At 36.7% G+C, this 20,745-nt stretch overlaps 3 protein-coding genes across 7 annotated transcripts; all 3 read right to left on the reverse strand.

Annotated features, from left to right (window-relative positions):
• Nucleotides 1-355: 355 nt before the first annotated feature.
• Nucleotides 356-3,610, reverse strand: LOC109096878 (B-cell CLL/lymphoma 7 protein family member B-A-like). The gene is made up of 6 exons (XM_042755245.1): nucleotides 3,412-3,610; nucleotides 2,743-2,818; nucleotides 2,492-2,594; nucleotides 2,179-2,352; nucleotides 1,771-1,850; nucleotides 356-1,455 (listed from the first exon to the last, which is right to left on the reverse strand). The coding sequence occupies exons 1-6, from the start codon at nucleotides 3,501-3,503 to the stop codon at nucleotides 1,369-1,371; spliced, it is 612 nt and encodes a 203-aa protein (XP_042611179.1). The 5' UTR covers nucleotides 3,504-3,610; the 3' UTR covers nucleotides 356-1,368.
• An 817-nt stretch (nucleotides 3,611-4,427) lies between these two features.
• On the reverse strand, nucleotides 4,428-7,718 carry LOC109096418 (transducin beta-like protein 2). 3 transcript variants are annotated; one of them, XM_042755244.1, is made up of 8 exons: nucleotides 7,587-7,692; nucleotides 7,126-7,390; nucleotides 6,850-6,965; nucleotides 6,332-6,516; nucleotides 6,078-6,229; nucleotides 5,860-5,987; nucleotides 5,591-5,742; nucleotides 4,428-4,976 (listed from the first exon to the last, which is right to left on the reverse strand). In XM_042755244.1, the coding sequence occupies exons 2-8, from the start codon at nucleotides 7,256-7,258 to the stop codon at nucleotides 4,517-4,519; spliced, it is 1,326 nt and encodes a 441-aa protein (XP_042611178.1). In that variant the 5' UTR covers nucleotides 7,259-7,390; nucleotides 7,587-7,692; the 3' UTR covers nucleotides 4,428-4,516. The 3 variants fall into 3 exon arrangements, with proteins under 3 accessions (XP_042611178.1, XP_042611177.1, XP_042611176.1); XM_042755243.1 differs by having other exon boundaries at nucleotides 7,501-7,624; XM_042755242.1 differs by having other exon boundaries at nucleotides 7,126-7,718.
• Nucleotides 7,719-8,813: 1,095 nt separating this feature from the next.
• On the reverse strand, nucleotides 8,814-20,603 carry LOC109096419 (PR domain zinc finger protein 15-like). 3 transcript variants are annotated; one of them, XM_042755292.1, is made up of 24 exons: nucleotides 20,489-20,603; nucleotides 19,293-19,332; nucleotides 19,035-19,128; nucleotides 18,551-18,704; nucleotides 18,321-18,473; nucleotides 18,065-18,167; nucleotides 17,734-17,991; nucleotides 17,469-17,619; nucleotides 16,947-17,068; nucleotides 16,735-16,829; nucleotides 16,517-16,604; nucleotides 15,935-16,099; nucleotides 13,480-13,574; nucleotides 13,258-13,389; nucleotides 12,895-13,038; nucleotides 12,117-12,280; nucleotides 11,965-12,044; nucleotides 11,732-11,851; nucleotides 11,482-11,613; nucleotides 11,310-11,393; nucleotides 11,047-11,222; nucleotides 9,979-10,056; nucleotides 9,653-9,856; nucleotides 8,814-9,391 (listed from the first exon to the last, which is right to left on the reverse strand). In XM_042755292.1, exons 2-24 carry the CDS (start codon nucleotides 19,321-19,323, stop codon nucleotides 8,843-8,845), a joined length of 3,372 nt encoding a protein of 1,123 aa, XP_042611226.1. In that variant the 5' UTR covers nucleotides 19,324-19,332; nucleotides 20,489-20,603; the 3' UTR covers nucleotides 8,814-8,842. The 3 variants fall into 3 exon arrangements, with proteins under 3 accessions (XP_042611226.1, XP_042611224.1, XP_042611225.1); XM_042755290.1 differs by having other exon boundaries at nucleotides 9,979-10,059; XM_042755291.1 differs by having other exon boundaries at nucleotides 9,979-10,059; nucleotides 19,293-19,372; nucleotides 20,489-20,550.
• Nucleotides 20,604-20,745: the final 142 nt, after the last annotated feature.

The following is a 20,745-nucleotide window of genomic DNA, read 5'->3' on the forward strand; positions in this document are numbered from 1 at the left end:
TGTGTCACGTGATCCGTCAGAAATCATTCTAATATGCTGATTTGTTGCTCAAGAAACATTTCTTATTATATCAAGGTTGTGCGGCTTAATATTTTTGAAGAAACCATTTTTTCACCACGATTCTTTGATTAATAGAAAGTTCAAAAGAACAGCATTGATTAAAAATTGAAATCTTTTGTAACATTTTAAATATCTTTATGGTCTCTTTTCACCGATTTTTAATGCACCCTCGCTGAATAAAAGTATTAATTTATTTAGCAAAAAAACAAAAAAACTTATGGTCTATTTGTTTGAACTGTAGTGTGCATTGTTATTTTTAAAGAATAAAGACAAAAATAAATCTTGAATCTGAATCTTGAAAGGTCTAAATTTTTTAATGATATTTGCATCAAATAACAATATGACTGCTTCATTGAACTCAAAGTGCCCACTAGACCAGTTTGCAAAAAATAAAAGGTGGCATAAAAGACAGGCGTTTTTAGGGGTGTAATACAGAGACAAAAAAAGTAAATGTTCAATTACTGCAACAAATGAGAGCTGATAGACAGTTGGAGGTACTACAGACCCTGAGAGCAGAATCTACAAACAGAAAATCTAGATATTATTCACATCTTTTGAAACATGACTTAAATACTTCATTTTAATCTGTATGCATGTAATCTTACAGAATTTATTCGAAGACATTCTGCATGTTGAGTCATTGTTTTTATTAAAAGGGAATGGTGTGGTCTAATAAGAGTACTTGTGCATAAAGCTGGTGTATTAAATTGCATTTCAAGTAGTCATTTAACTTGCTTTTTGTCTTGGTTTTGGAGGATTTGATTTTTTTTCAATAATGGCTAATCCTTTAGTCAGCATGAAATTAGATTATGGCTTTCTTTTTTTTTTAACAAGCATCACATTCAACTGAAGATCAAATAAAACTATTAGCATTATAATAACTGTAACAGCAATTTCAACAAGGGCTTTATGGTGATAGTACATTCATTCATTCTCCCTGTAAACAGGAATGTCTAGTTAATAGTCTCTTTTTTGGGGGGGGGGTGGCCTATAAACGTTGAATCAATGTTTCATTCAGGTTATGTCAGAATTAGTGTAAGAGATAACAATTCTAATTCAGAGATTCTACTATGAGATCTTCAAAAATGAACAATAATCCTGACATAACACGAATGGAAGCATATTCTGGGAGTTACAAAGGGCTACAATGTTGCTAAAATGTTGCAAAGCGATCCCATGCGATAATAAATATAGTGCTTTTTCGATGTCTGGTCCATATTGTGTCTTTTGCAGCAGTTCTAGGAAGGTCAGTGATCAGTCTGGCTGATTATCAATGCCCAGTGTACAGTGTGTGCGTGTGTGTGTGTGTTAACTAAAAGGGGCCGCCTGAATGACCGAGACCTGCTCAGTACAGATTCTTTTCAGTGGTGGGGCTCCACAGCTGTCCTCATCCTCCTGTACCCAGAGAAAAAGGAGCAGTTCATTATTAATTAGTTATTCATTTTAGTAGTACAAAAGGCTCAATAAATACAATCCAAAAAATAAATAATAATAATAAAAAAATAATCTAGTAGAATAAATAACAAATATTGTTCAAAAAAATTCATTATATATAAGTTAATTATTATATATAGGTATCTATGTAATTTTTTTACATTTTTTTTTTATATACTGTATACCAAAAAATAAGGCAAGCAAGGTTCACAACCCAGAGCAGAGAAGCTGTCCCAGCATTTATGCTTTATGTAGAACATCTGACTACTTTTGTACCTGAGCAGTGAGGGGTAAAAGATCTTCCTTGATCAGTCTCGGTGGCTCATCTGCGATCTCACTTGACTGCAGCAGCGGCTCTAGAAAAAAATAAAAGCTATCATTTTTAAAAGTGGGTCAACTGACTAAATGATCTCTGTGAACTTCTGTGAAATGTGTAGTACTGGAGATAAAAACAATTCATTTGTTCAGATCACATTCACACAAAGAGGGCAAACAACTTACTGTGAAATCTCAGGTTAATATGATTAGATATTTAAGCAAAATGTATAAAATTACAAGATTTATAAACATGGAATAAACCTTTGGAAATGTATAATATAATATAAAAAAATGAATGAATGAATTAATCTCTCAGCTCTGAGATTAACATTAAAATTAATGAAAAATGCAAGGCATGAGTCTCACCTTCCATGAATTCTTGGCCGAGGGTGGGCGGCTGTGGATCATCTGTAGGGTAGTCTAGACTCTGAAGTGCAGGGCTGACCGGCTCACTGGGCTGTGGACTGGAGTTATTGCTGCTGTCTGCAGCTACTTTAAGCTGGTACGAGTCTGACAGAGAACTCTGGTTGCTGTTCTCATCTGAGAAGCCAGGAGGCAAGCAAGGGAAGATTTAAATTTAACATGAAAGAAAGAAAACAATAGAAGCTGGTTATGGTAAAATGTTCATTTTTGGGTAAACTATGCCTTTAAAACGTGAATCTCACATGCAGATGTTTACCTTGAAAATCTAACAGTACAGAACAGGAGTTATCAGATGACTCTTCTGTGGGAAAATTCTTCCGTTGAATCTCACCACCCACAGACACCTTGCTCTTGTCCTTCTAAAAGATATCAGGTTACAGATGCAGTAAAAAGAGTGAAGAAGTTTGGAAAATCCATTACTTTACAGATAATATGTTGATCTTATGTATGAAACGAACTCTCAAACAATTAAAACCAAGAGAAGTGAACATATTTGATGTGTCGTACCTCCTTTGTGTCCACCACAGGAACCCATTTAAATATTCTTAATGATGTATCTCCAACTGTGACCCATTTCTTCTCCCTGAAATAGAGCAATTGTGTAACAGGGTTCCCATATACATGACTCGAAAGCTCTATCAAGTCTCCAGGTTAAAAACGCAACCATGCAGAAAAAAGCACTTATCAAGTTTCCAGATGGAGAAAGTTTAAAGGCTCCTCTAAGAGCTGCTTTTTTCGGGACATGTGGGATTACAAAGTCCATTTGTTGATGAGTTGAACCCTATCCAATATCTCCATTTATTGCAATCAAAAAAGTGCTTGGTTTCTGCTGGCCTAAACCCTGATTGAATGTGCTAGGATTACTCTCTTGCACAGTAAATGTATAATAGACTTTATAACCTAGTAAAAAAAGAACAATAATATAATGTAAGGTTACTGACAGTCCTACACACTACGCCTCTTCAACACAAGATGAAACCTTTTTAAAGTCCTCTCTAGTTTAGTTTTTGCACTTGTCCCTTGAGAAAACAAAGACCAGTGCACGGCCATTGGCTGTCTCTTGTGTCAATCAAACGGCATCCTCTTATTAAACTCCTCCTCCTTTCCGACTGAAGTTTCTCTTTTGAAAAACATTTCCCTCTTTGAAAGTATCGTGACGCCACCCGTTATACTCACCATCTCCGTACTCTCTCAATAGCCGCCATCACTTTCTTAATGTCATCTTTAGCGCGGCTTCGGGTCTCCGCGCGGACCGAGCGACCAGACATTTCTGAATTTGATCGGTACTCTTACTGGAATCGTGTCGGTCTCGCAGTCTGGCGTCGCAAGTCTCGCATCGCGAGAACTCACAACTCTACTTTCCAGAGCTTCTTGACTGATCCCACCTACTTATAGAGGTCACACTTAGCTGCAGTTGTTTATCTTTGTTAAATTTATGTTAACGTTATTATAAGATGAAAAAGCCACTAGTCATATATTTTTAGTCCCAAACCCATCTTGTAATTTTTTTTTTTTTTTACATATTTATAACCTAAATGCTTTAATATAACTCATAAATGTTATAGTTCATTTCAAAATAAAGGTCCTCTGGGTTTGGTTTGTTTTTATTTATTTATTTTAACGAATTAAGATATCAAAATGGGTATTGTAATTACTAAAGTTAATATTAAAATATTTTAGATGTTATTTACATTAATCAAGCTTAAGGACAGCAAATGAATAAGATACAAATGTAATAAATAAATATGAGCTTTTCTGTTTTCTGATTTTATTAAAAACATAATATACTTTTTTATTATGTACTTTTTAATTCGTACAAAATCGCTGATAGTACTTCCTTAAAGGTTCTTTGATCATGAAATATTCCCAGTTCAATATGCCGAGACATGACACGAGTATTCATAATTATAAAAATTCAAATATACTGCAATGCAAAGGAAAAACACAATGAATAAACATTTTCAAAATTGAGTTATGAGATTATAATCCGTCTTTTGGAATAATGAAAATGATCAACATAAAATTATCTATCTATATTTATTTATAAATTAAAAGGTTACTTTTACCACCTCAGTATGACAGTATTTTGCCTTTGCAGGACACTATATTTCTCCTGAAAAGTGAAAATGTCACTTTTAAAGCCACAAAGAGATGGCATTAGTAAATTTTGTGAAAAAGGAACAAAATCGTCAAACACTTAAAAACACCCGATTTATTCAATAAAACCGGCACGCAAAGCAACCAAAAACAGATTCACTTTCAAGTGAAAATAAATCAGCTTTTAGTTCTTTGTTGCATTCAGCACTGTGTCCAGAGCATTCTGAGCATCTGTTATCTGCTGCTGGAGTCTCTGTCTCACTCCATCATTTGAGGCTTTCTTCAGCATGCTCTGCATGTCCTGGATGGCAGCACGGTAACCGGTTACATTGTGAAAGACGTGAATGGCACGGTCCCCACTACTCACTAAGAAACGATTATTGATGTCAAACTTAAGGCCAGTTATCTCTTCGCTGTGAACACTGTGAAACTCCTCCTCGAGTTCACCAGTGCTGGCACTGAACATGGCTATATCACAACCGTTTGATATGGCGACTACACGACCGTCGGGAGACAGGGCAATGCGGCTCCCCTCTGACACCTGACATGGCACGGTCCGGAGCAAATATGGGTCCTGCTTTTTCTTATATTCCACATCAGTGTCCCACAGCTTCCACGTGCCATCTTTGGACACAGTCACCATTCTGTAAAAGGCAGTGACAGAAATGTTATTGAACATTGCTATCAAAACTGAATGAAAACCAATGCCAATTCAAGTTTCTGCAAAGTTCAGACTCAAATAACAAAATTATTAACACACCTTAATAACATGTTTTTAAATCTCTGTTCACTAATTAATAATGGTGTTGTTTTTTGTTAACTTAAACAATACAGTCAGTTACATATACAATACTTATACAATTGTTTTGCTAATTGAAATAAAGTTGTAAGAAAATAAAATATAAATATTAGATCCGACACAATATAGTTTAATTTGAAGTACTAAAATTACTGAAATAACTGAATAAAAATAAATTGAAGCTAAATATAAATATTTAAAATAATAAAAAAAGACAAAAGCACATAAAGTGCTAAAATTAATAAAATTAAAAATAAAATCTAATTCAAAATATTAATAAATGCCATAATAGTATTTACAACACTAAAATAGCACTGATTAATAAATATTTTTTTTATTTTTATTTATATATTTTTTTTTATGTGTTTTTTTTATATTTTTGTTTTTTTTTTTATATATATATTTTGTGTTATTTTGTATATTGTTTTTGTTTAGTGGTAAACGATGAGAAGATCTTGCCTCCGAGAGTCATTAGAGAAATCGAAGGAGTAAACCCCAGCTGAGTGTCCCTTCAGGTCAAACGCACGGGCAACCTCTTTGAACTCCCCTGATTTAGCAAAGCAAACCTCCCACACCTTCACATCAGGGGTAAAGCCACAGGAAGCAACAAATTATGAGAAGGAAAGAATGCATAAATTTCATTTCTATGTGCATTACGTCCAAACTCTTTATTACCACTGATGCGGCACATCAGGAGGGGCTGCTGCTTGTATTGTTTCTTGAACTAACCTTCCACACGGTGACACAGCAACATGCGAGTTGGTCATCTGATTAGTGTTTATAGTAGCTAAAACCTCTCCTTTCAGATCCCAGATCACAATGGTAGTGTCAACAGAGGCAGACATTATAAATTTGCCTGAAAATCAAATATAAAATTACTAATTAAGTCTTATGCAAGCTTGCTTAGAATTAGTTCAGATGCATTTAATTACTGGAGTCCACTGACCTGTCTCAGCGATTCCGATGTTGATAACGATTCCCTTGTGTTTTTGCGGGAAATCCTCTGAGGCAGCTTTGAAACTGAATGTCCCATCATCCTTTTTAATCATCTTATAGATGCGAATGGTCTCTCCATTAGCCAGCCAAGTGATAAACGCTCTAGGGACAAACACAAAACCAGTCAGCAGCAATAACAGCTACATAAAACTGTTTGATTATTTACCCTAATTGAACGACGTGTTATAATGAAGCCAAACGTACCGAGAGTCTGGGCTGAAGCGGACGAGCGTGGCATGGTCAAACTCAACATTGGCTCGCAAGCACTTGTGATCTCGGTCCAGGAAGTCTTTAGTGCTCCAGATCCTGATGGTACGGTCATCAGAGCAAGACGCAAGGTATTTGCCGTTGCTACTAAAATCCAGGCAAGTGACACTGCCACTGTGACTCTAGAAAGGAGAAATGAAATGCACAGAAATATGAATAAACAGGATTTTTATGTAATGAATTTTCAGCAGCCAATACTTCAGAAATAATTTCCAATATGCTGATTTGCTGCTCAAGAAAGATATTTTATTATTATCATCAATGATGCAAACAGTTATATATTATATTTTTGTGGAGACCATGACACATTTTTGATTAATAGAAAATGACTCCATTTATTTGAAAAATAGATCTTTTGTAACATTATAAATGTCTTTACTATAACATGCTTTGAGAGTAAATGAAGTCATGTGTTTACTGCTGTTGTATATCTTTGAGATTTAAGCGAGAATCACCTTCAGAGAGGAAGCCAGGAGCTTGTGTGTGAACGTGTGCTGCTGCGGTTTCTCCTTACGGGGGCGCTGTTGCTGCTTCTGCTTTTTGGAAGAAGCTTTCGCTGCATTTTCCTCCACTGTAACATTATCCAGCAGGTTTGATTATGAAGACATGACATAAAAATTAACCACTTTCCAAACTAAACTTAGTCTTTGAAATGAGTTTAAAACATCGTTATGTAAGTGACAAGAAATCGACTTTAAAGTTGCTGACAGGTGTAAGAAAGACACACTCACCCGGTGCACTGGTGTCTTTCTTCTGTTCGTTCTGCTCAGATAATTCTTCTTTCTGTCTGCCAACAGCCACGGCCACTAACACAACCAGCGCACCTATCAGCAGTGATAGTGCAAAGATCGCTGCAAACTCCATTTTGGCGAGATTTGTGCCACGTTATCACTCCTGACCCGAGCAGGCAGACTCAGAGACTGGTTGTATTGCTGCAGATCTGTCTTTCTCTCTTTTCTGTAACTTCGCTCCAGTGACTCGCTGGCAGCTCGACTGCTGCAACACAAATATATAACCGTGATCTTCACTGACGATCCTTGTGCATCAAACTGCTCTGTCTTTACGCGATAGCCCTCTGTATTAGTTTTGAAAATTGCAGAACTTACGTAAATTACGTCTATGAAATGAAATCTCAAAATGGGGCTGTTTTTCTCATAGAATGAATTACATTACACGGAATGTGGTGACTTACGTCTAGGCACCACCGCGCAGCCGCGAGACTCTCTTTCGTTGTTGAGTGAATAACTTTGGTAGAGTTCGTGTTATTAGCGCCGCTCGCGGTTTGGAGTCTCGGCAGAACTTCACAAATGAATGACGAGTCGTGGTGTTTGGAGTCTCGGCAGAACTTCACAAATGACGAGTCGTGATAGATTTTGCTTTTTTCTTCTAGATCGTGGATAATTAACATCAATGTTTTTAACAACCAGATAATCGGATTAAAATATATATATGCTGGCACTGACACAACATGTTTGTGAAAAACCTGATTTGATGTAAAGTTAAATTTTGTAAAAAGAACGATCAATTCTAATAATATATACGTTAACATGAATTTAATTTGTTTTGTGTTTTTTTAGTGGTGTAGGATATATGTTGGATATAGTTTTTTTTGTTTAGTGGCCTAGACAACGTGTAGGATATAGAATCTTTTATCATTCTGTCATCCTTTGTTTTATTTACTTTTTAATCCCTTTTTATAATCCTATGCATTTAATAATATATCACAATATTTTTCCAGGGTGATACTTTTTCCATATTATGTTTCCACTTTTTCGAATTTAGGTGTTGCTTCAGTATTGTTTTGTTTCTTTTGTTTTGTACTGTATTTTTTTTTTATATTGGATTTTGGTTTTTGTATTGCTGCACAATTTTCTTATTTTTCTATATATATATATATATATATATATATATATATATAAAATGAAGTGTAAATAATTTTGTCCATCCTTTAATACAAGTCCAACGCCTCAGAGACAAGTCCATACATGCATTTATTAGAAGGACAACCCATTTTTCTTTAAAAAAGAAAAAAAGAAAAAATAGAAAATATTTCCAGTTAGCACTTACAGTACAATCTATCAATGTATTACATTTATATCGATTCATTCTTTTTGACATCATCAATCCACAGGTGCTACAGCATGACATCATACAACAAATATAATCTGAGTCAACATTTTGAAAAACTAAGGTCCCGCTTCCTCTTAAATCATAATCAGATATTTCATGCATTAATTCATTCAAAAAAAAAAAATCTTTGAAATTGTCCACTGGTTTTTAATAAATTCAAACAAAAGATTTGCGCTACCCTTATAGTCACAGTCGTATTTTCAACTATGAGAAGTGCCAAATTAGTAACAAAACGTTTTTTGTACTATGATTAGTAACAAAACTAATTCTTCCATCAAAAAAACTTCCAGCTATAAATTATATCATATTCTTAATTTCTCAGTAGCTAAACATCTGTGGTGCTGTGGGGGTCTGTTGTTGGGGTGGTCCTGTGACTTGCGGCTGAATCTGATGCCTTTGCTCTGGCAGTGGTTGCGGCTGCTCTGGAGGTGCCTGAGGGGCCTGAGAGTCTGTCTGGGTCTCATCTATGGTGGTCGCATGAGCTCCGTCGGTCGGTGCGACGGGCCTCCAGGTTAGAGCGGGCTGCTCCAGCTGGTGGGAGATCGGGTTGACGAAGGTAGTGAGGTTGATGAAATGCGCGACTGATTGTGAAGCTGCAGCCCCTGTCGATCCCACTGCCTCTGACTGGAGATCTGCTGGCCGGTTGTGCAGCATCGCTGAACCGCTGACGGCATCGAATGTCACCGTGAGGATGGAGCTGTCCAGAGTGAGGGGGCGATCGCCTGGAGCAAGATGGCCGACGGCGACGGGCTGAAGGCTGCTGAACTGGGCGGGAGCGGGTGTGGTGATGGGGGTAACAGTGATGTTGGTCAAACTGACTGAGCTGGAGGGGGCTGGAGGGGCGCTAGGGTCAGCCAGCACTACCACCTGTGTGTGTGTACATTAACAGGGGGGAGTATTCTTTATGATCAAATGAATCAACACTTAAAATCAAATGCACAACTTTTTTTAAAAAACACGTGTCGGCTTTAAAATTGAATTTGACTTGTGAAAGAATCATGCTCAACAAGACCAATGTGCATCAAAGTAAACAAACAACAAAGTGAAACAAAGTAAATAGGGTTGATTTTGATCTCATGTTGACTTTAAAGGGAAAAATGCTTGGAAATAATTACTGATAGAACAAACCTGCTGAATGCTCTGCACAGCAGAGTTGGTTTCATCTCCCACGGTGGTCGAGAACTCAGGGGTTTTGCTGGTGAAGTCAGCATACTCGTCTGAATCAGACAGCTCAGGCTCATGAGGCAGGAGTTTAGCCCTCTTCTTGCTGGGATTGGAGTTCCTGGAGACTTTTTCTGCAGTCAGAGAGCCTTTCTCCAGAGTCAGAGAGGGCTGAACAACAGAATGACAAACAGAAACCAAATAATTAAAAAATTTGTCTCATGCAGCACAATCCTCCTTTAATTATCGTTCTCTGTCTATTATCATGTAAGACAGGCTGTTACAAGACAAACCTGTGCAATACTGATGGTGGAGGCGTCGACTGTTGATGGTTCTTCAAGATCAAATTCACCCAGTCGTACTGTCACAATCTGCTGAGATTACACAAAACTTACACATCTAGCTTTCCATAAGCTCAAAAATGTTCAAGTGAAAAAGTGTCCTTTAAATTCCGTCAATATTTTGTCATTTCATTGTCTTTCATTTAGAATTAATTCATTAGTCATTGTACTGATTAAAATAGCATGTAATTTTCAGTGAAATACAGTAAAAACTGTAATATGTGTACAATTTAAAAAAACTGATTTCTATTTGCATAATTACAGTTTTAGCTGCTTCATATCTTTGTGGAAACTGTGATAGTCTACCATTTAAAAGTTTGGAGTATGCTTAAAAAATAAACACTTTTATTCAGCAAGGATGCATTAAATTAATCAAAAGTGCCGGTAAAAACAGACCATTTTTTAGTCCATTTTGATGACGAAGATAGCATGTAATTTACACAAGAAAAACAATTTACATTTAAATTTAAAATGAACATTTTGAAAAATTAATAGTTTATTTAATTTGAATATGTAAAATACATGAATGCATAAAATGTTTTAAATATATAAAAAGACTTATGCATGAACTACAGATTAATTATTTGATGCAATTTTTTTAGATTTACATTTATGCATTTATTTATTTATTTATTTATTTTTGTAAGACATGCAGCCAAGTATGGTGACCCATACTCAGAATTCGTGCTCTGCATTTAACCCATCCAAAGTGCACACACACAGCAGTGAACACACACACAAAGCAGTGGGCAGCCATTTATGCTGCGGCAACCAGGGAGCAGTTGTGGGTTCGGTGCCTTGCTCAAGTGCACCTCAGTCGTGGTATTGCCGGCCCGAGACTCGAACCCACAACCTTAGGGTTAGGAGTCAAACTCTCTAACCACTAGGCCATGACTTCCCCATTTCATTTAGCAGTCATTTAATTTTTATAATCTTAATTATCACTGACAATATCAAAATGCATTTTATTTTATTTTCTTTTTTAAATTATTTTCAAAAATATATGTGGTTGTTTCTCACCTCGGGGTGTTTGCGGCGCATGTGGCGGTTCATGGAGGCGCGTGTGGAGACTTTGGTGCCACACAGGTGGCAGCTTTGAGCCTCCACCTTCTCATGGGTCAGCTGCATGTGTTTCTGCAGCATATACTGCGTCACATACTTCTTGTCACAGACGGAGCAAGAAAACGTCTTTCCAACTGCAAAAGACAGACAGATGCGAGTAAATATTTGACTGTTTTACTGTAACTAAACCAAACTCTGTATAATATTTCCGTGAACTGTACCTGTATGAATAAGCTTGTGCGTCTCCATTGTGTTTCTCTCACTAAACGTTTTCCCGCAAAGTTCACACATGAAGTCCTTTGTGCCTGAAGGAAGACATTATTATATTTTGAATCTTGTTTTGCAATACGTATCATATGTAACATTATAGTACACATCTAGAATGTTGCTCACCTGTGTGTCTTTTGTAATGCTTCAGCATGTTGACTTTTTGGGCAAATTTGCGGTTACACTCTTTACATTCGTATTCTTTAATTCCCTTGTGCAGCTTCATATGATGCCGTAGGGCATGTTTCGTCTTCATGCCTGGAAAACACAGACAAATATATGTACTCATCCTGTAAATGTGTTTCATTTCTGGTTACAATCAAGCTGCAATGTTTCACTTTATCATGCAAGGTGTATTAGGGGATTGTGTCCGTACCTTTCCCACACTCCGCACACAGGAAGTCTCTGACGTTGTCATGGACTCTCAAATGTTCCTTTAGCATGTCTTTCCTGGCAAAGGACTTTCCACACTGATCACAGCAGTGGCTCTTCACTCCTGAAGTAAGCCAGAGGGTTAATCACTTTTAACTAAGCCTCGAATATAAAATTAAAGTAATCACACTACACTAATTTCTATCTGTGTACTATATTGGTAAATAAAAGACTCACCTGTGTGGATGATTTTGTGCCTCTCCAGGTTGCCGATGCTGTTGAAAATCCGTCCGCACATGTCACATGGATGAATATATCTGTGAAGAAAGTAGTGGAATTCAACTTAGCTGCGAAAAGAATCTTAAACGTTTGAAAAAGCTCTGTCTTACTTCTGCACCGCAGGATCAGGCAGGTGGTCTCGGTGGATGACCAGGTGAGCGTTGTATGTGGCCTTCAGAGCAAAACGGCGGTTACACATGGTGCAGTTGTACCCTTTTTCTTTATGCATGTCCATTATGTGTCTCAAGTAGTCACGACCCTTGGCGAATGTCATCTGATGAAGGATGATGAAAAGAGAGGGAGAATGTTTATTATATGTAAAGAAATGATTTTGCTGGGAATATAAAATTAAGCAACATCACGAAAATCAAAATGGATCATTATTTAGCAATTAAAAAGGTTTGTGAATCTATTAAATTTCAATGAAGTGATTTTACTATTTGTTTGTGGCAACACTAAAAAATCTTCATGGAAACCTATACATGGTATTTTATATATATATTACATGGTATTTATATATATATATATATATATATATATATATATATATAAAATGCATATTTAAATTATGCATTTTAAAATGCATTAAAATGTAGAAATATATGTCAGTAAATATGCCTGTGTATAACTATTTATTGCTTCAATATTTGTGCATATAAATGAAAATTAATAAATAGCAAAACATACACTGAATATTTTTATCTAGATTTTTACTGTATTTTATTTCTTGGAAAAACTCTAATTTGCAACAATAAATTAAATGATGGTTACTCAGTCACAAAAAATTATTTAAGAGCAAAAAAATATTAGATATTAAATATGGTCAAAACTCTGGAAATTGCAGGATGTCAGAACAGACACCATATGTAATCAATAATGACAGTTTACTTGACATTTCTTGCAGCTGTATTTGTGATGATCAGGATCATTCTTCTCATCTTCCTCATCAGAGCTGTCATCACTCTCCTCCATGGAGATGCCAATCTTCTTAATGAAGTCCTCTCTCTCCTGCTCATCCATTAAGGCGATGTCCTGAGAAAAATATGCATTTTGGAACTCAATTAGAGTACAACATCACAAATAAATTACCAATTTAAATTCCATTTCTTCCATTTAAGCATGTAAATGTCCTTTAACTAAAATGTTTTTGACAGTGGTGGATCCTATTTATTCAGCATTTCCTTCAGGCTGACTAGTCATTCAGACAACCCACCAACTACTTGAACATGAAAAAATAGTTTTATTCCTCACCTTAAAGTGCACATGAATGTGATCTCTCAGCACATCCACACGGAAGAACTTGCGGCCACAGATCTCACAGGTGTATTTCTTGTCCCCATGGGTTAGTAAGTGTTTGTTCATGTTACTCCGACAGGAAAACACTTGAATAAAGTTGGTTATTTCTTTTTTTAAATTCAGTTTAGCACAGATCTGATATCAACATATTTGGTGTCACTGAAATAGAAAAGCCACCTTTCCACAAATGGGGCATGCCGAAGGCTCCTTCCTGTATTTGCTTCCCTCCTCCCCATTCGCTTCAAGCTCCTCTCGTTTCATGTTCTTTGGGCCTGTGGAAAAGCAATGGGTTGTGGAAGCCATTAGTGCACACACAGAGGAAGTGAAATAATGGTTGATGATCTTTGCTTAAAGCGAAGGGCAAAGAAAGTTAATGAGGCCTGTTCTCTGTTCTGTGCAAGAACCATCCATTCAGTGCTTGTGCTTATTTACTGATTAGCACAACAGACTTTACCTGCCATTTTTCCATTTCAAAAAATACGTCATAAATACTTTACATATGCATGGAGTGTGTCCTTGGCTTATTTGAAGTATTACAATTAAATAAATGAATTGAAGCAGCCAGTGGCAGACTGGGACAAAAATTCAGCCCTGGTGCTGTAGCCACATGGGCCCACATTACCACACCCACACAACCCCACCCACGGACTAACATATGTGTTTACAGATGGTGAAATATTACATGCAGTACCTTATGTAACAGATATTTAAACATTTAATGTATGTGTCTGGCAAACAATTCTTACTACTTTTTAAAGAGCACACGTTTATAACAAATTTACACATACAGTAAAAACAAAAGAAAAAGAATCTGAGGATGTTATAAAGTATGTGTTCTGTCTGTTTATGCCATTTGTCTGCTGTTTCTGTCATTCTCTACAGCAGTGGTGCCCAACCCTGTTCCTGGAGATCTACCTTCCTGCAAAGTTCAGCTCCAACCCTGATCAAACATGGCTTAACCAGCTAATTCAGATCATCAGGAGCACCTGATAATCACAGGCAGGTGTGCTGAAGCAGGGTTTGAACTGAACAGGGTTGGGCACCACTGCTCTACAGTGTGTTGTTCTTTGTTGTCACTGTCTGTCTGTTTGGTTCTTCCTACCGAACACTCCTCCCTGTCTCTACTAGGCCTACCGTAGCATCCTTCCTCACAGCACTGGTATTGGAAGACCAGTGGTCTCTAGTTGCACTGATTCCAGCAACATCCTAGTTAATGAACACAGTATAGGACGTAAACATTACAGCAAAATATTTTCTCACTGACTGCTCTCAACATTGGAATACACATGAATACAAACAAGTTATAATAGCACAAAAGGGAATAAAATATATAGCAAAAACTATAAATAGTAGCAGCAGTAATAGTTGTGTGTGTGTACCAACAGATTTTTACAGTTTTAAATCCTTTTTGATATACAATTATTTTAAATGAAAGTATGCTGAAGTGTTGCTAGTATGTGCTGCATGTGCATTTGTGTGTGTGACATACATGCACATGTTACTTCTATCCTAAGGGTTAATTAATAGTTAATTAGAGCCACATTATTAAGAAACTGGCAGCATCTGTGTCAGGGTGCGTCTCTCTCATTGCTGTCTTCCTACCTCCATGACACTTGACTCTGCAGCAGCAACTGAGCTGTCTGCACTGGGTCCAGCAACATTCTAGCTTTGAATAGATGAACACACGATTCAGACAAGGAGAACATACGTAAGCCAGTGGCTTATAATACCTCATCTAACTATTGCATCTGAGTGCCTGTAATAGAAGCCTATGTTCCACCCTACCTAAGGATTAATTGCATACTGTAAACTTATGTACTGTATGCATGTATTCAGTGTTTTATCTACATATTCAAAGTAAAGTTCACTACAAATGTCTATAGTACTATGGCTATTGCTATAGGTTTTTGATGTGTTAGACTATATTGCAAGTAGCCTATATCAGTGGTTCCCCGAAATCCCAAATTATCTGCTGATATTTCAATCATGCAATTCAGTAACAGGCTAGCTAACACTTGTAACCAATTATCACGAAGCAATGACATTTTAAAATATACTGGGGTTCTATGCTAAGCTTACAACTTTTTAATACAATGTAGGCTACTGTCAAAAAACAAAAACACTGGAGATAACTGGCAGAATTAGTGTGAAAATGACTTGTGCTAGCTCTATTTTCTGTTTTCTTCTTACCCCTGCGGCACTACTGTCCTCCGCTGCAGCAGCCGAATTTAAACCTTTTGAAAAGAGTTTAGTTAATTTTATGCATTAAGCAGCGTTGGACTTAAGAGCCCTTTTTCAAAGTTTTTCTGCCCCGCCTTTCATTTTTCTTTTACAGTCCATTAGCTACCTTTTACTGACTTCTTTAATTTTTGCTTTTACTGAAAATGAACTTGTGTTGCACTTTCTCTGATGATGTGCTTTATTTTGACTGAACGTCCAATAACCTCTAAACTCTAACTTCTAACCTTATTAACCATAGTGAAATCGTGCACGCGATAAAAACAATTTTATTTTATATATTTTTAAAGATCTGACTGACCCACATTAAACAAAATGATCCGGCCCCTCTGGCATTTGCCAGAATTGCCAGATGGCCAATCTGCCCCTGGAAGCAGCAATCTCAATAACTCACCAACATGCCGCCTCTGGTGGTCCTGCATGACATCTTTGCGGTAGAACATCTTATTGCAGATTTCACACGCATAGAGTTTCTCTCCATGTTTTTTTTTGTGCTTGGACAAATTACTGTTAGTGGAGAAAAACCTTGAGCATATCTCACACTGGAACGTTTTGTCATCTGCAAAAAAGAGGAGAACATATGAAACAGATATTGTGCATGCTGTCAAATACCTATTTTATTCATTTATACAATGCATTTGGAAAATATATTTCTAAATTGTGTTTTATTACTCAAGTCATATAAAAACCTTGAATTGTAAAAGGGTTATGAACTTTTTATTTAATTAATTACATAATATCCTAATAAACTTTTTTTTAAATCACACTGAATTAGTGAATTAAATCAACAGTCAACTGACCAATAATTAAAAAAATTATAATATTACACTTCATTAATAATAATAATTATTATTATTATTATCTGTGGTTATTTATGGTTTAGAATTACTGTGGTAAACCTAAAACAGAAATGTATGGTGCAATATTTTGCTAAAATGATTTAATGAATGTCATTAAAATATAACTTATTCTTTACCCGTCCTGCAGTTATGAAATCTTAAGGCATTTTCCACTCTGAAAGATTTCCCACAGGTTGAACATTTGTATCTGTACTCTATGTCAGACTAAGAAAACATACACAAATACAACACACAAAAACACAGATTCATCTAAAATGAATGCATCTAGCCATATTTTAATGTTATTTTATTAAATCAATAAATAAGAGGTTATTGGTTAAAAAACGCACCATACCTCATTCTTGCTGTGTTTGTATGATATATGCTGTTTCAGACTCTCCTTTCGACTGAACATCTTGTCACACTCATCACACTTAAAACATTTATCGCCTGTAAATGAAACAAACAATTTAGATGAACAGTAAAGCATATGACACAATATTATTCAGCATATGGCACGTCAGATGGTGTGTGATAAGTCATTTCTCAGAATGCTGGTAGAGTTACCATGGGAACGGATGTGTCGGTTGAGGTTGCTGCTGTTCTGAAACACCTTACTGCAGAGGCAACACTGGTAAACCCTTTTATGATCGCCTCCCTGACGCAGAGATCGCTTCCTCATACCAGCTCTAACAGACAAATAAGATAAAGAATTGATTAATAAAAAAAAAGTGAAATTACACTATTGTTCAAAAGCTTGGGGTCAGTAAGATTCTTTAATGTTTTCGAAGTGAGTGGTTTATACTCACCAGGGATACATTTATTTGATCAAAAATCAATATTGTGAAATATTATTACAAACTATTTTCTTTTATAGTATTTTTAAAAATGTAACTCATTTCTGTGATGAAAAGCAGCATTACTTCAGTCTTTAGTGTCACTCGATCCTTCAGAAATTACAGAATAGTACAGTACAGGTAATTGATGAATGTCTTAAAAAAAGGAACAAGCCCCAACTTTTAAACAGTAGTGTATGTGCTTTAAAACACAGAGGATGTGACATAAATGAATTGTAAAAGATGTCCTTACTTCACAGAGGAGATGGGGGAGCGTGTCACCCGAGATGTTTTGAGTGGCGGGCCGTCTCTGGCAACCACGTCTTGGACATCCAGTACAGACAGGGGAACATCAGAAGCCACAGTACTGAGAGACTGCTCACCGGACACAAAAACAGGGGCTTCTCTAGATGGGAGGTGAAAAAATAAAGCTCATTCAAACAATCTTTCAAGGGTTACTTTTCTCAACAAAAAAAAAGTGCTTTAAATAGGTCATACCCCAGTAATTCCCACCTCACCTTGACTGGAATCAGCTGTTCCACTCGGCACAGGTTTCTGTGCTTTTGTCCGTCGTGGCCTGCCTTGTTTTCTGGTTGGCTCTGATGGGATGGGGGCAATTTTGGCTGTGTTGTTTTGGGATACCGCCTCTGCAACCTGCTGGACAGGTGGGTCTGCGGAAAGTGCTGGGGTTTGGCAAAGCAGCTGGTCTGGGACTCGAAGGGTCTCTGTTGGTGGCCCCTTTGCCGGAGGGACTCCAGGTTTGTTGGACACCATTTCTGAAGACGCAAAATGATGAATTACTTCATCCAACTTTAGTATACTGTGCATTGCACAGACTTTAAAGCATACCTGGTGGAGGTGGAAGAACAGGTAGCCTAAGAACAAGCCGATCCATTTTTTTGGCATAAAAAGCTCCATACCAGACTCTAAGCTCTGTTCCGGGCAGGACATCCTGAGAGGAACAAATGAGAGAACAATTAAAGTAAATGAGCATTTGAAATTTAATAACACACCACAATAAACTACGCTGTTCAATATTTATCAATGTTGACTATAACCGTATAACTGTATCCGTCCTCACTATATAAGTGCGGCATCAGTTCACCTGTGATGTATTAAAGTAAACATCATCATCTTGCTGGTATGCTGTCAGATTCTGGTGTTTGGAGTCTGTGGCGGGCCGAACCAACATCATCCAGTTACAGTCGTCTTCATTGGACGTGTCAAAACACACCACTGAGCCATCCTTTTGAAATAACTAAGATATACAATAGAGAAAACATTAAGTGTAGGCGCATTTGGAGAGGAGTGGCATATTGAAGGTCTATTGTTTACCTTTAAAGGAAATGCCCCCTCAGTTTGAAGGCTTGGAACCCTCCTGGCCTCAAACGGGCCAAACTGAGTCCTCTTAACCAGCTTTCGAAGCACAAACACACCTTCTTTCCCCTTCTCAGCTAACTTGATCTCCAAGCTGTCTGGTAAAGAAGACCTGGAACATGAACAAAAATGATGTTAAAGTTATTATATGATAAGTTTACATTGTTACAAAAATATAATAATACTTTTTCATTAGTTTAACTGCTTTTAACACTGATAATAAGAAGAAATGTTATTTGAGCATCAAATTTGAATATTAGAATGATTATGTGACACTGAAGACTGCAGTAATGGCTGCTGAAAATTTAGCTTTAAATTCATAGGAATAAGGTGTCAGGGCAGTGTCAATATCTGGCGGCCATCTAATTGTGATCAGTACGCTCAGGCAGTGCCAAGACCCTCTCTGAATGTATCTGGCCAAAAGCCTCTCATGTCCGCTCACCGTGCCCGACTCAGAACAAACGAGTCCTTCACCGTGACAACAGGCCCCAGCTCAGGACACTCCGAGTCATGGTACTGCCCGCAGTCCTCACACCCTGCAGGAAGAACAGTCACATGCACATATTATGCCACGTTCTTTAATAATAAAAGCACACTACAAAAAAGCTTGACAGTGGCAATGAGAATACAATATTGCAATACTACAATGATGTTGCATGCATATTCTGAAACACATGTGAGATTATAGTTGCATACTTACAAATAAACTCATCTGGTGTCTGCTCTGCCATTCTGACACCCTACAGTTGATGCACAATATATGTACATTAGTTTTAATACCTGTAACAATTTTATCATTCAATTAATTTGTGGCATGGTGTCCTTATGACACTTTTGCAAATTACAAAATAGAATTTAATAATTCTAATTACATTCATTGTTAATTAAAAGAAGATCAGTACACTAATTACATTACGATTTTAAATATAAATCTAATATGTTACATATTCAAATATTTAAAACATATATAATACAGACTTGTGTTCATGTTGATTTGACATTTAAAAAAAAAAGAAATTTTCTAAAAAAAAAAAAAAAAAAAGTTATAAAACAAAAAATACCAGGTTTTGTAACCATTCAGTAATTAATGAATTACTTTTTAGATATATAATAATAAATTACATCTAATTTACATCGACTACATCTAACAGCTTATGCTAAATTTATTTTTCCAAAATTCTAGCCTTTTAAATAAGACTTAAAATAAAACCGTTTTAAAATGACAAAATCTAGACTTTTAATTTTTTACTTTTTAATAATTAAAATGAAACCACATAAGGTGTATTTAAGTCATTTTTTTTTTTGTTAATTAACTGTTTGTTTTATTTATTTATGTATATTTGTTTGTATGTGTTGGATAAATATGTGCATGTGTATGTGGTGTTTTTGTGAAAACATTTTGTAAACACATTTAAATGCACTTTCCCATTATAACTTTGTGTTCGTTGCATTGCTGTCAGTCAGCAGAACCTATTAGTGCAACAGATTTTGTTGATGCTCCCAAGATCAACAATAACAACAAATCACGCTCTTTATCAACGCAGATCCGGGAGCAGTCCGCGCATGAAACGCCCGTAAGCAGCCAGGGAAAGAGTACAAAACGGATAGACTCCGTGATTTGGGAAGATTTCAGACTGTAGCCGGGTTTTAACTCCGATCTCAGGCTGCGCTCGCTCTCTTTCAGCAATGCAAATGTAACAAAGAACAATCGGCATGGCGGATGGAATGGAGACGCAGCGCTCATCTGGAGCCAGAGCGTTTGAAAACGCAAAACACGAGAAATTCACTCCGCTCACACTTTGCATTGCCCCTGCACCTGTGAATGAGGAGCATTTGGCCATTTCGCTCAATGCGTTTGAATATAAATGCCTCACAAGTTTAGCATAAAGTCATTACCTGTTTTCCAAACGTCTACACATTAGTGAATCCTGACTCCGGGTTCCAATCCGCTCCAGAAACCGCGCAGGACCGGAAATAAAAACCCACGAAGGGGATTATGGGAAGTGTAGTTTTTCCACAAACGCCGTACCCTATGAGATTTTCTTCAAATATTCCAGCTGATTAATTATGCAAATGACTTCAAGCAGACAGAAAATATCTGAATGTCTGAGTTTTGAAAGCCAAAAACGACAAAAAAAAAAAAAAAAAAAAAA

Source organism: Cyprinus carpio, unplaced genomic scaffold (assembly GCF_018340385.1).
Source record: "Cyprinus carpio isolate SPL01 unplaced genomic scaffold, ASM1834038v1 S000006658, whole genome shotgun sequence".
Lineage (NCBI taxonomy): Eukaryota > Metazoa > Chordata > Actinopteri > Cypriniformes > Cyprinidae > Cyprinus > Cyprinus carpio.